Source organism: Jaculus jaculus, chromosome 14 (genome assembly GCF_020740685.1).
Source record: "Jaculus jaculus isolate mJacJac1 chromosome 14, mJacJac1.mat.Y.cur, whole genome shotgun sequence".
Lineage (NCBI taxonomy): Eukaryota > Metazoa > Chordata > Mammalia > Rodentia > Dipodidae > Jaculus > Jaculus jaculus.
Window position 1 is genome coordinate 67,833,306 of NC_059115.1, and position 14,163 is coordinate 67,847,468.

General features: G+C 43.8%; 1 protein-coding gene across 2 annotated transcripts in view; it reads left to right on the top strand.

The window, feature by feature from the left end:
• The window catches only part of Lix1 (limb and CNS expressed 1), a 72,710-nt gene extending 64,893 nt beyond the window's left edge, over window positions 1-7,817 (top strand). The window contains exons 5-6 of one of the 2 annotated variants that reach the window (XM_045134148.1): window positions 4,362-4,508; window positions 7,109-7,817. In XM_045134148.1, the coding sequence (XP_044990083.1) occupies window positions 4,362-4,508; window positions 7,109-7,393 (432 nt within the window). In that variant the 3' untranslated portion in view covers window positions 7,394-7,817. The remainder of the gene's footprint in view (window positions 1-4,361; window positions 4,509-7,108) is intronic. The other variant, XM_004651608.2, reaches the window with a different exon arrangement.
• Window positions 7,818-14,163: the final 6,346 nt, after the last annotated feature.

A 14,163-nucleotide genomic window follows, 5' to 3' on the forward strand; every position in this document is an offset into this window, starting at 1 on the left:
GTCGTTCCATCTTCTCATGTCTTCCTCCAGTTCTTTCTTCAATGCTTTTTATGCTTTTATTGTATACGTCTTTTAGTTCCTTGGAATTTGATTGTGTGTGTGTGTTTGTGTGTGTGTGATGTGTGTGTGAGTATTGCAAACAGGATTGCTTTCCCTTTTTTCCTTTTTCCATATTTTCTTATTTTTCCATATTTTTGTCATTGATATATAAGAAGGCTCATTATTTTTGTGTGTTGTGCTATTATTTATTTATTTGTTGTTTGTTTAGGTATTTATTTATGAGAGAGAGAAAGAGGAAGGTAGAAAGAGATAGAGAGAATGGGCATGCTAGGGCCTTTAGCTGATGCAAATAAACTCCAGATGCATGCACCACCTTGTGCATCTGGCTTATGCGGGTCTTAGGGAATCAAACCTGGGCCCTTTGGCTTTGCAGACAAGTGCCCCTTAACCTCTAAGCCATCTCTCTAGCCCTTGTGTGTTCATTTTATATACTGCCACTTTGCTGAAAGCATTTATCACTTGAAGGAGTTTTTGTGGTGAGTCTTTTTGTTTTTTGTTTTTCTCTTTAGTATAAAATCATGTCATCTGTGAATAGGGCTAGTTTGACCTCTTCCTTTCCAATTTGTAGCCCTTTTAATTCCTTCTCTTGTCCCTTTCCTCAAGCTAAGGCTTCAAGTACTATGTTAAAGAGGAGTGGTGAGAGTGGGCAGCTCTGGCTAGTTCCAGACCTTAATGGGAATGCTTTGAGTTTTCCCCCATTTAGTGTAATGTAAGCTTTATGTCTGTTGTTTATTGCCTTTACTATGTTGAGAGCTGGTCTAATATGTTAATCATGAGGGGATGCTGAATTTTTGTCTGGCTTTTAGAGTTTCCACTGAAAAATTAGATGTAATCCTGATGGGTTTACCTTTGTACCCTCTCTTTGTTTTCAGGGTTGAGATATTTAAGTATAATGCACCATGGGGAATTTCTTCTCTGGTCCTGTTTGTTGTTCTGAGCACCTCCTGTACTTTGATATGGCTGTTTTGTGAGTTTAGGGAAATTTCAATAATTGTGTTGAAGATGTTCCCTGTCTCTCTAGTCTATATTACTTCCCCTTCTTTAATTCAGTGATCTGAATTTTTTTTGGCTCTTTAAGGTGTCCCACATTTCCCTCATATTCTGTGTACATGGTTTCTTTTGGAATTTATATATATATATATATATATATATATATATATATATATATACATATATATACATATATATATATATATATATAATTATTATTATTTTTTTTTGGAGAGAGAGAGTCAGACAGGTAGAGAGAAAGAGGCAGAGAGAGAGGGAGAGAAGGGGCGCATCAGGGCTTCCAGCCACTGCAAACTAACTCCAGATGCATGCTCCACCTTGTGCATCTGGCTGATGTGGGTCCTGGGGAACTGAGCCTTCAACCGGGGTCCTTAGGCTTCACAGGCAAGCATTTAACCGTTAAGCCATCTCTCCAACCTGGAATGACTGTTTTTCAGCTGCTGGGCTGTTTCCTCTGTCTTGTCCTCAAGTTCAGAGAATCTACCCTCTATATAGTCTGCTCTGTTGGTGAGGCTTTCTTGGGAGCCTTTTAAAAGAGTTATTTCATTATTGTTGTCTATTATTATTTTTTTCTTTGATTTTTCCAGGCAGGGTCTCACTCTAGCCCGGGCTGACCTGAAATTCACCATGTTTTCTCACGTGGCCTCGAACTCACAATGATCCTCCTTCCTCTGCCTCCCGAGTGCTGGGATTAAAGGCATGTGCCACCACTCCCAGCTATTTTTTTTTTTTTTAAATTTCAATCTCTTTGTGGAATTGAATTTCACTTCTTGATTATACTTGCTAATTGTTAGTTGGAGTTCATTCCCGCATTGATTATATCGTCATTGAGTTTATTCCATTGCCCATTGAGATATTTTTTTTTGTTGATTCTCCTCCATTTCCTTTATCTTTCTATGAAGTTCTTAAAATTTTAATTTAATTTAATTTATTTGAGAGAGAGAGACAGAGAGAGAGTGGATGTGCGGGGGCCTTCAGCCACTGCAAATGAACTCCAGAGGCATGCAAAACATTGTGCCTCTGGCTTACGTGGGTCTGGGGAATCAAACCTGGGTCCTTTGGCTTTGCAGCCAAACGCCTTAACTGCTAAACCACCTCTCCAACCCTTTTGATTGTCTTCAATTTCTTGAGACGTTTATCGACATTTTTGCTGATTTGTTTCCATTTCCTTCAGCCCCGCTTTGATTCCTTCTTGAATTCTGTTTGCTGACCTTCACCATTCAGCCATGCTTTAAAACCTTCCGGGAGTTGTTCATTTCCGATCTCTTCTCCCCTTCTTCTGTTCATGGCCTCATCGAGGTTGTTGACTACACTCGTCAGAGCTTCGTTTGGGGGTTGTATGGGTGGCGATTCCCCTAGGTTTGCAATGGCGGCTTCCATTATGGGGTTGGGGGTCCGAGGTGGGGGTCTTTTGTCTTGCATTCTTTGTTTTGCATTAGGGTTTGCCCATCCTGAGGTCGCTGTTTTGTCGGGACCCTAGCAATTAGCATCTGTTGTGGAATGCACGACGACTCCTTGTTTAGGCTTGCTCGAGGTGGGGTGGGAACGTGGTGCACGCGCAGACTTTGGCTGGGCGCTCTTGAGCCTGAGCTGGCTCTTCCTTGTGATTCAGCGGGGGACCCTGGAGTCCCTGGCCAACTCAGTGACCAGGGAGGGTCCTGTTGTCTTTGTGGTTCTCGCTTGCTGGTCCTTGGTGGTGGACTTGGCTGTGGCGACTGGTGGCAGGCAAGGCTTGGGGACAGCGGGCACCCCACTTGGTGTGTGGGGGGGGTGAATAGCAGTCACTGTGGTTATGGGGCTTGGCTGGGTCACATGGACTGGACTGAGATGATTGCAGGAGGGTGTTTACTTGTGGGTCTGCTCCAGTATGTCTCGGATGGGGATCCAGTGGCTCCCTCCCTGCACCCCATACGTTCATGCATGGCCAGAGAACAGGGGAGCCGGGCACTAGGGTCTCCCTGCCCTCATGGCTGTGCTGCGGGGGTCCTGGAGCTGGAGCCCGCTTGTTCTACACACGTTGGGGGGCCAAAGCACCTGACAGCAGCTGCAGGGGAACCATGAGCTGGGGCCTCCCTGCCCCACATGCACATGCTGAGGGGAACATGGAATCTGGGGCCCACTCACCCCAAACAAGCCCTGGGGCCCTGCCCATACCACAGGAGCTGCTGGGGGAGCCGGGGAGCTCGGGCCTACGCACCCACATGTGCCAAGGGCTGACTCTGAAGGCTTCTTTATAGCTTAGTGATTGTTCACATCTTTTATGTGTGCCCAATATCCAGCAGCATGGATATATCCTATCTTCAGTGTTTCTCTGAAAACGGACATTTAAATGTTCGCATTCTCTGGAAATTTAATAAAATGCTATAATATAACCTTGCCTATATGTTACCTCAGATGTGCTGGTATAGTTAAATAACTTTTTAAAAAAATGTTTTTAAATTTTTTTTTAAAAAATTATTTATTTATTTATTTGAGAGCGACAGACACAGAGAGAAAGACAGATAGAGGGAGAGAGAGAGAATGGGCGCGCCAGGGCTTCCAGCCACTGCAAACGAACTCCAGACGCGTGCGCCCCCTTGTGCATCTGGCTAACGTGGGACCTGGGGAACCGAGCCTCGAACCGGGGTCCTTAGGCTTCACAGGCAAGCGCTTAACCGCTAAGCCATCTCTCCAGACCTTAAAAAAATATTTTTAACTTATTTATTAGAGAGAGGGAGAGGGGGAGAGAGAGAAAGAGAGACAGAGAATGAGTGTGCCAGGGCCTTTAGCCACTGCAAATAAACGCCAGATGCATGTGCCACCTTGTACATAAGGGCAGGGGAAGGTGACCAAAAAAGGGTCATGGGCTGGCTGTGGTGACGCATGCCTTTAATCCCAGCACTCAGAAGGCGGAGGTAGAAGGATTGCTGAGAGTTCAAGGCCACCCTGAGGCTTCATAGTGAATTCCAGGTCAGCCTGGACTAGAATGAAACCTTACCTCAAAATAGATAAATAAAATAAAATGAAAAAGAAAAAAATGGGAGGGGAATATGATCAAAACTCAGTATGTTTATGTATTAAAATTCTCAATAAAAATAATGAAAAAAATGAATAACTTTTTGAGCATACAATTGTAGCAGATGTATTTTTGTTGTTGAAAGATCCTTGCCAATTATTTAGTCATTTCATGTCAAGTATAGATAAAGCAATGGATTGAAGGACTCCAGGAGCCTGGGGACTCTGTGCTTTGAAGAGCCCCAAGGTGCTCTGACAGTGTTTTATGTCCTGGCACACTCATGTTTTCGGGTCAGATTCCTGCCCTGCTCAGCCCTTATATACATCGTGCCTCGAGACCCATGATGAGTGTTTGGGTTTCACAGGAGCTGATGACCATTTTCCAACTACTGCACTGGAACGGAAATCTAAAAGCCCTTCGTGAAACAAAGTGTTCTCGGCAGGTAAGGCTTTCTAATGGAGACAGGTGAGTGCTGTGTGGATGGATAGAGCAGATGGCTCACCAAGAGGTTTCCTTTATTCCTTTATTCAAGCAGGCAAGTGCCTTTAACCAGTGAACCACCTCTGTAGCTTCAAATGTTTCTCTAAGATTTCTTCTTATTTATTGAGATTTTCTTTACCCAGGAACTTTTATTTATTTTTATTTTTATTTATTTATTTATTTTTATTTTTTGAGGTAGGGTCTCTCTCTAGCCCAGACTGACCTGGAGTTCACTATGTAGTCTCAGGCTGGCCTCGAACTCATGATGGTCCTCCTATCTCTGCCTCCTGAGTGCTGGGATTAAAGGCGTGCGTCATCACGTCCGGCTCTTTACCCAGGAACTTTATTTATTATTTATTTGAAAGCGACAGATAGGGAGAGAAAGAGGCAGAGAGAGAGAGAGAGAGAGAGAGAGAGAGAGAGAGAGAGAGAGGAGGGAGAGAATGGGCGCTCCAGGGCCTCCAGCCACTGCACATGAACTCCAGAGTCGAGTACCCCCTTGTGCATCTGGCTAATGTGGGTCTTGGGGAATCGAGCCTTGAACCAGGGTCCTTAGGCTTCACAGGCAAGTGCTTCACCACTAAGCCATCTCTCCAGCCCTACTCAGGAACTTTTATGTTTAAATTTTATACTTGTTTTTATTAAGAGGAGGTAGGTGAAGAAATTTATCTTAGGAGTCTTACTGGATCAAAGACTAATGTACTCATGAAGCATGCGGGCGGGGCCCAGAACTTGTCAGAGCATCTGTACGGAATGCTGTAAGGGGGCACCATGAAGACAGACTTGGATTCTGCAAGAAATGTCGAACCTGCCCCACGCATCTCCCCTGCCCACTTTGTATCTGCGCTCTTGTACCTCCAAGACAGTGGGCAAGAGCAGGCACTACTCCCAAAAGGCCTCACTGAAGGGAGGCACGATTGGAATAGCAAAAGCTGATTTCTGGCCCCACCAAATGTCTCCCATAAACAACAGAAATGATTGCAGAATTGAAAGCTAGCCATCAGTCACCTCAGGGTTTGTTTTTTTATGGTTTTCTTTTTCTTTCTTTTTTTTTAAAAAATTTTTGGTATAGACATTACCTTTTTATTTTCCAGAGACAGGGCTTCACTATCTCTTCATTACCTATGAAAAGAACCCTTTTCTTATTTTAATAGCAAATTTAAGCCCTTCCCCATGTATTTAATGGTTTTCACCTGTTATCCTCCGAGTTTAATCCCTTTTTATCCACCATTAGAACTTGAAAGATGATAGTTTATTTTTGAGAATGTCCTAATAAGAATTTGTATGAGGAACAAATCCTCTATTAGTCAGCAAAATGAGAGTGGATGTAAAAGTTTTCCATGCTCTGCAGCCCCAGAAGTTTTTAGTTGTCCTTTCCTGAGAAAGTCTGGCTTTCAAAATGTCAAGGATGGAAAAGAAATGAGTAGTTGACAATGGCTGTGGCTATTTTTCCTTTCCTTTGATTTTATAAAAGTCCTTTGAAATATGTTGGGTTAGTTATAAACACTTTTCCATGATTGTTTTTAATTTGTTAAGGTCATAAATAAATACCATATGTTCTTGAAAATAAAAATAAGCAATGCATCCATTTCACATGATCAAACGTCTATGTGACAGCATGATGTATTGACTATTTTGCACAGATTGAAGGTAGTGGCTAAGTTTTAATTGTGTGCCAGAGCAAGGGGCAACATACCAGGAAGGAATCATGATATCAGTATCGATAATGATAATGTCTCCACTCTGTAACATAGTCAAAAAGTTCTTTCTGTACTTAATGTGAGGCATTGGAGCTGTCAACCTCCTTATGATAACAAGACTGCAGCATGAAAGGTGACTTTTGGGTTTTGAAGCCTTGTTCTGAAATCTTCTTGGCTTACCACGTCCTCCTTTCTGTCATAGACATGACCCATTCTGCCTTAATATAGCTGCATAGCTCTCCCCCTCTTTCTATCTTGTCAAAGGAGATAACCCTAGGCAGAAGAGTCCAGAGAATCAATAAGTACTACACATACCAATTGTTATGGGATTCGACTTGTGTTTTCTAGAGACCTCAGAGCTTTGATCTGTGGACATGATGTCATTTCTGTATGTTTAGACTAGCCTACAATGACTTACTTTGCAGGACCAGAGTAAGCCCATCATTCCCTTTTAAAAAGTAAGCCAATGGGATTTGGTTTCAGTTTTTTTTTTTTTAATACCAAGGTTCCTTTTTTTTTTTTTTTTTTAAATTGTTTATTTGACAGAGAAAGAGGAGGAGAGAGAGAGAAATTGAGAGAGAGAGAATGGGCGTGCCAGGGCCTCCAGCCACTGCAGATGAACTGCAGACATGTGCACCCCGTTGTGCATCTGGCTAACGTGGGCCCTGGGAAATCGAACCTGGGTCCTTTGGCTTTGCAGGCAAACGCCTTAACCTCTAAGCCATCCCTCCAGCCCTCAGGTTTTGAGCATCAGAGCAAGAAATCTCCACAGTTGGGTGGGTGGGGAGGCAGGGAGGGCCTTGCACCTCTGAGCGAGCCTTTGTTTGATTTTACTGTCTGAATGTTTCTTTCTTGCCTCTAGGAAGTCATCTCGTATTATTCCCAGTATTCCTTAGATGAAAAGATGCGTAGCCACATGGCTCTGGACTGGATCATGAAGGAACGGGAGTCACCTGGAATTCTTTCTCAAGAGCTACGTCTGGCCCTGAGGCAGCTGGAGGAAGCCAGGAAGGCTGGACAAGAACTACGGTTTTACAAAGAAAAGAAAGAAATCCTGAGCCTGGCCCTGTCTCAGATCTATGACCCTGACCCTTCCTCACCCAGTGATGACCAGCTGAGCCTCACCGCCCTGTGTGGCTACCATTAACGAGGCCAGGTCCCAGGTGCCCCCAAGGACTGTCATCTTAGGAAGCTCTGACAGAAGTCTCCAGAGATTTTAGCATGGGGAGCTACTTCCTGAAGGCGGTACTGATTGACAGAACGAGACAGCAATAGGAGCTCTTACAGACCCCAGCATCTCACTCCACGTGCTTCCCCCCCAGCCCCCCCATCAAACTCGCAATAGTTCCACTTCAGGATGAAGACAGAATTATTTGAAAAATATTTTTCAGGACTGGATTCAAGCTAAAGCCTAGCTGTCATGTGCCTTGCTATGTTATATACGGTGTTTCAAAGAATGGGCCAGTATAGCAGCCCTCCCCCCAAAATAAGCAGCAATCAGAACTAGGGGGAAATAGTATGATAGCAAAGTTTTAAATTCTTAGGATTAAATAAATAATCACTTAAAAATACACAAGGGTCAGTGTTTTTTTTTTTTTAATCATCCTGGAAATTATTGTATTTTCATCATGTATTTTGGAAATAGCTAGTTAATAAGAAGTGATCATGCATCCCATTTCTCAGACCAGAAGAAATTTAGATAGAAAGTTTTGGAACTGCCCAGACTGCCACAGCTGTGCCTGGGGTTCCCGCAGCTGCTCGCAAATGCTGGCGGTGGCTTCTCTGTCTGCGTGTGCATGTGGTAAAGGCGCAACTTCGTTCACCATTGCGGAACCTTCCTAGGATGTCAGTGCCAAATAAATCCCTTCTTCTTCTTTCACCATTGCGGAACCTTCCTAGGATATGTCAGCGTCAAATAAATCCCTTCTTCTTCTTCTTTCACCATTGCGGAACCTTCCTAGGGTATGTCAGCGCCAAATAAATCCCTTCTTCTTCTTTCACCATTGCAGAACCTTCCTAGGGTATGTCAGCGTCAAATAAATCCCTTCTTCTTCTTTCACCATTGCGGAACCTTCCTAGGGTATGTCAGCGTCAAATAAATCCCATCTTCTTCTTTCACCATTGCGGAACCTTCCTAGGGTATGTCAGCGCCAAATAAATCCCTTCTTCTTCTTTCACCATTGCGGAACCTTCCTAGGGTATGTCAGCGTCAAATAAATCCTTTCTTCTTCTTTCACCATTGCGGAACCTTCCTAGGATATGTCAGCGCCAAATAAATCCCTTCTTCTTCTTTCACCATTGCGGAACTTTCCTAGCGTATGTCAGCGTCAAATAAATCCCTTCTTCTTTCACCATTGCGGAACCTTCCTAGGGTATGTCAGCGTCAAATAAATCCCTTCTTCTTTCACCATTGCAGAACCTTCCTAGGGTATGTCAGCATCAAATAAATCCCTTCTTCTTTCACCATTGCGGAACCTTCCTAGGGTATGTCAGCGTCAAATAAATCCCTTCTTCTTTCACCATTGCAGAACCTTCCTAGGGTATGTCAGCGTCAAATAAATCCCCTCTTCTTTTTTCACCATTGCGGAACTTTCCTAGCGTATGTCAGCGTCAAATAAATCCCTTCTTCTTTCACCATTGCGGAACCTTCCTAGGGTATGTCAGCGTCAAATAAATCCCTTCTTCTTCTTTCACCATTGCGGAACCTTCCTAGGGTATGTCAGCGTCAAATAAATCCTTTCTTCTTCTTTCACCATTGCGGAACCTTCCTAGGGTATGTCAGCGTCAAATAAATCCCTTCTTCTTTCACCATTGCAGAACCTTCCTAGGGTATGTCAGCGTCAAATAAATCCCTTCTTCTTTCACCATTGCAGAACCTTCCTAGGGTATGTCAGCGTCAAATAAATCCCTTCTTCTTCTTTCACCATTGCGGAACCTTCCTAGGGTATGTCAGCGCCAAATAAATCCCTTCTTCTTCTTTCACCATTGCGGAACCTTCCTAGGGTATGTCAGCGTCAAATAAATCCCTTCTTTCACCATTGCAGAACCTTCCTAGGGTATGTCAGCGCCAAATAAATCCCCTCTTCTTTTTTCACCATTGCGGAACTTTCCTAGCGTATGTCAGCGTCAAATAAATCCCTCTTCTTTCACCATTGCGGAACCTTCCTAGGGTATGTCAGCGCCAAATAAATCCTTTCTTCTTCTTTCACCATTGCGGAACCTTCCTAGGGTATGTCAGCGTCAAATAAATCCCTTCTTCTTTCACCATTGCGGAACCTTCCTAGGGTATGTCAGTGTCAAATAAATCCCTTCTTCTTCTTTCACCATTGCGGAAACTTCCTAGGGTATGTCAGCGTCAAATAAATCCCTTCTTCTTCTTTCACCATTGCGGAACCTTCCTAGGGTATGTCAGCATCAAATAAATCCCTTCTTCTTTCACCATTGCAGAACCTTCCTAGGGTATGTCAGCGTCAAATAAATCCCTTCTTCTTCTTTCACCATTGCGGAACCTTCCTAGGGTATGTCAGCGTCAAATAAATCCTTTCTTCTTCTTTCACCATTGCGGAACCTTCCTAGGGTATGTCAGCGCCAAATAAATCCCTTCTTCTTCTTTCACCATTGCGGAACCTTCCTAGGGTATGTCAGCGTCAAATAAATCCCTTCTTTCACCATTGCAGAACCTTCCTAGGATATGTCAGCGCCAAATAAATCCCTTCTTCTTCTTTCACCATTGCGGAACCTTCCTAGGGTATGTCAGCGTCAAATAAATCCCTTCTTCTTCTTTCACCATTGCGGAACCTTCCTAGGGTATGTCAGCGCCAAATAAATCCCTTCTTCCTCCCAATTAAAATAAAATTGCCTTATTCTAATATCTTGAAAATGTAATAGTATGCAATGTCAAATTTCATTTTAAAATGTTTTTTTTTTTTTTTAACAAAAGTTGCATTAGTGCCCATAAGAAGGCTAAATATCACACAGGTTATGAGAACTTCAGAGTTTCATATTTTTTTTTTCTTTTGGAAAGTAATTAGAGTATTTTGCTTGTTGAATAAAATTTAAAGTGAAGGAAACTTTCTATTTTTTTAATGAAACCATTACTCTTGGGCTGGAGGGATGGCTTAGTGTTTACAGCACTTGCCTGCAAAGCCAAAGGACCCAGGTTCAACTCCCCAGGACCCATGTAAGCCAGATGCACAAGGGGGCGCATGTGTCTGGAGTTCATTTGCTGGAGGCTCTGGCATGCTCATTCTCTCTCTCTCTCCCCCCTTCATTCTCTGTCAAGTAAATAAATAAAAATAAAATTTTAAAAACTATTACTCTACGTTATCATTTTAAAAACACCGTACTTCTCCATGTTGGGTATGACTAATGCAAGGTGGCTCACGTTGACACAATGCCTAACAATGCCTAACATGACAAAGGAGAAAGGATTTATTTGAGATCATGGTTTTAGCAGTATCAGTTTATCCTGCTGGGGAGGGCATGGCAGAGAGGAATTGTCTACATCATGACAAGCTCAGAAGCAGAGAAAAGGAAGATGCCAGGGCTAGAAACAGTACCAAGGGCACCATCAGTGTTGTATTCTTCCACATTTACTCCCCAAAGTGTGCTTTGATAATCTCCTAGGTGTTTCTCAATCCAATCACATTGACAATCTAGATCAACTTCAACACTTTTTTTTTAAAAAAAAATTTGTTATTTATATGTATTTATTTGAGAGCAACAGACACAGAAGGAAAGAGGCAGATAAAGAGAGAGAATGGGCACTCCAGGGCCTCCAGGCACTGCAAACAAACTCCAGATGCATGCACCACCTTGTGCACCTGACTTATGGTAGATCCTGGGGAACTGAGCCTTGAACCGGGTCCTTCAGTTTCACCAGCAAGCCCTTAGCCACTAAGCTACCTTTCCAACCCTCAACACCTTTCTGAACAGGAGATTCATATTCTGCCCCAGGGTCTAAGCTCTTTCACATATCACATGAACCATCTGCAGCAGATGTTCCAGAAGTTCCTGGGTTTCAGTACAGAGCAAGTAAGCACATTCTAGAAGGCTCTGGATTATTTACCACTAAGCACATTCTACAAGGTTATAGGTTATTATCACTTCCCCAGGTCAGTCTTGGCTTTCCCAGCCTGAAATGACCTAATATATCTATTACTGGACAGCACAACCCCTGCCCGTGAGGAAACCGCACACGGAGTATCTGGCCTGTCATCTAGACAAAGAAGCAGGAGTGGAGAAGACTTGGTGATGTCATTGTCCCCAAAGACCAGCTCCTGCTCTGTAATCACTTTGACTCCTGAGTTTATTATGACTTTTAATCACCATGCTTGAAACCAAACCATGACAGCCCACATAACTGAGATCATATTAAAATTTACATCTTGGGCTGGAGAAGATGGCTTAGTGGTTAAGGTGCTCGCTTGCAAAGCCGAAGGACCGTGGTTCGATTCCCCAGGACCCACGTAAGCACAAAGGGGTGCACGCGTCTGGAGTTCCTTTGCAGTGGCTGGAGGCCCTGGCGTGCCCATTCTCTCTCTTCTCTCTCCCTGTTTCTCTCTCTCTCTCAAATAAATAAATAAAGTTTTAAAAATTACATCTTTAAATCTAAAGCAACCTTGCTGAGACTTTTATCTAGAAGCAAAGTAGGTGGTGCCAAGTCAAGTAGAACCTCATTCTGAGAGGTCCTGATTTTCTAGTGAGCAGTGGTTTCCAAGTGCAAGCTCCAGGTTGCTGTTTAGTTAGAAGCAGTTCCCGATTTTAGCAGCAATTGTGTTCCCCTAGCTTATTTGTAAGACAGTTAATTCAACCCCAGGCATATACTGCTATAGAGGTTGAAGGTCATAATTGCGGATAAATTTATTAGAGCAGACTATATAAGTCACAGGGTATCTAAAATATTGATCCCTGGGACTTAACATGGCTCCAGCTATGGCCAGGGTAAGGGAGAATAAAAAACAGCTTTGGGTGTAGGGAGGTCCTACTGCTAACACATCACCTTGAGCTCTCCGTTCCGGTTGTAGTCAAGTCCCCGTTGCTAGGCTGAGCTTCCAAACCAGACACAGTTTATAGGAGGAAGGGATTTATTTGAAACTTACAGATCCAGGGGGAGTTTCATAATGGTGGAAGAAGTTGGCTTTCTTTTATAGATCCAAGCAGAGAGAGACATCACCAAACAGCCAGCGCCACAAGCAAGCACAAAACCTGGCAGCGAAAAAGCACGGAACTGCAGCCCGCACAGAGACCCAGGCAGAGCTCAGGCTGCTCCGCATACCTTTAGGCTTGAAACCAGTGCTGCCCCTAAATACCTTAGGGCTGGACCTCGGGATTCACCCACCTCCTCCCCCCACCACCACCAGTGACACCTCTTCCAGCCAAGTGGCTGGAAATCCAAGTTACGGGCTTTGATAAAAACATCTGGGTCTATTGGGAGCTGTACATTCAAACTATCACAGTTGTCCTGACAGTGAAATTTCTCTTGTCCACTTCCTTGGCCTCCACTCAGATTTGCCTGACAGTTGCCACCCGCTGTCACTTCAGAGATCTCTGTAAACTTTACCACTTGGAAACAGGAATGATTAAGTTGACAGTCACCAAGAGTTTCCACCCAGTCTGTTGTACATGAACTCAAGAAGCTGTGCAGATAGACAGACCCACCAGGCAGGATTGAAACGGACAGGCTGGTCATGGCACCTGACCCCTCACCCACGTCCCTGAGGCTTCTTGCTTCTCTGGTGTTCTCCTTTGGTTCCATATGACATTGTCACATCCCGATCACTAGGAGCTATACCGTCAGTTGGCTGTGGTTGGCAACTCATAACCTGAAATACTTGTTGACCTGTCCACAAACTCCTTAGGGATGCAAAACTAAGAAGCATGGGGAGAAAATTGACCATTTCAAGCTGGGAACTAAAACTGGGTCCCTGAAGATTGAAGCGATGAGGAAGTAGAAAGCAAACGTCGGTAAAAGAGGCTGCTTGAAAGAAATATGGGGGGGGGGGCTGGAGAGATGGCTTAGCGGTTAAGGCACTTGCCTGTGAAGCCAAAGGACCACAGTTCAATTCCCCAGGACCCACATAAGCCAGATGCACAAGGTGGTGCATGCATCTGGAGTTCATTTGCAGTGGCTAGAGGCCCTGGTGCACCCATTCTCTTTCTCTCTCTCTGCCTCTTTTCCTCTCTCTCTCTCTCTCTCTCTCTCTCTCTCTCTTTTTGGTTTTTCAAGGTAGGGTCTCACTCTAGCCCAGGCTGACCTGGAATTCACTATGTAGTCTCAGGGTGGCATCAAACTCATAGTAATTCTACCTCTGCCTCCGGAGTGCTGGGATTAAAGGCGTGCGCCACCACGCCCATTTCGTCTTTCCCTCTCTTGCTCTCTCAAATAAATAAATAAAATTTTAAAGAAAGAGAGAAGGTAATTAGTGAGAAAGTAGATGCAGAGAGGGGCTGACAGGGAAGGTGTGGGTATGAAGCCTGGGATGAAATGATGAGAATTACCGGCCCATGTATCCTGAAATTAACTTTCGTATTTTGTGTTCAACTGGACCACATATCTTGCAACCAAAGAAATTTCACCTTACTCATTTCAGAGAAAAATCAGCGTTGGGACTTTTGATGCTAAGAATGGAACAACAGCCATAAAACTGACATAAGGAATCCTCTCCTCAAGCAATAGAAAGATTGTTAAGAAAAGTAGAGTGGACACAAGGTCAGCCGGTCCCACTGGGTGATCTCTCACTCCAATGAAAAAAATTCCACTTGCCAACTTAGGAATTATGCACGATTGTTCTGTCCTTGTTTCTGTTCGTGAAAGTCCTCATCTTCTCAAGTTCCACAGGTGACAGGACGACAGAGAAAAATAATTCCTTTTTTTTTTTTTTTTTTAGAAAGAGAATTGGTGCCCCAGTGCCTCAG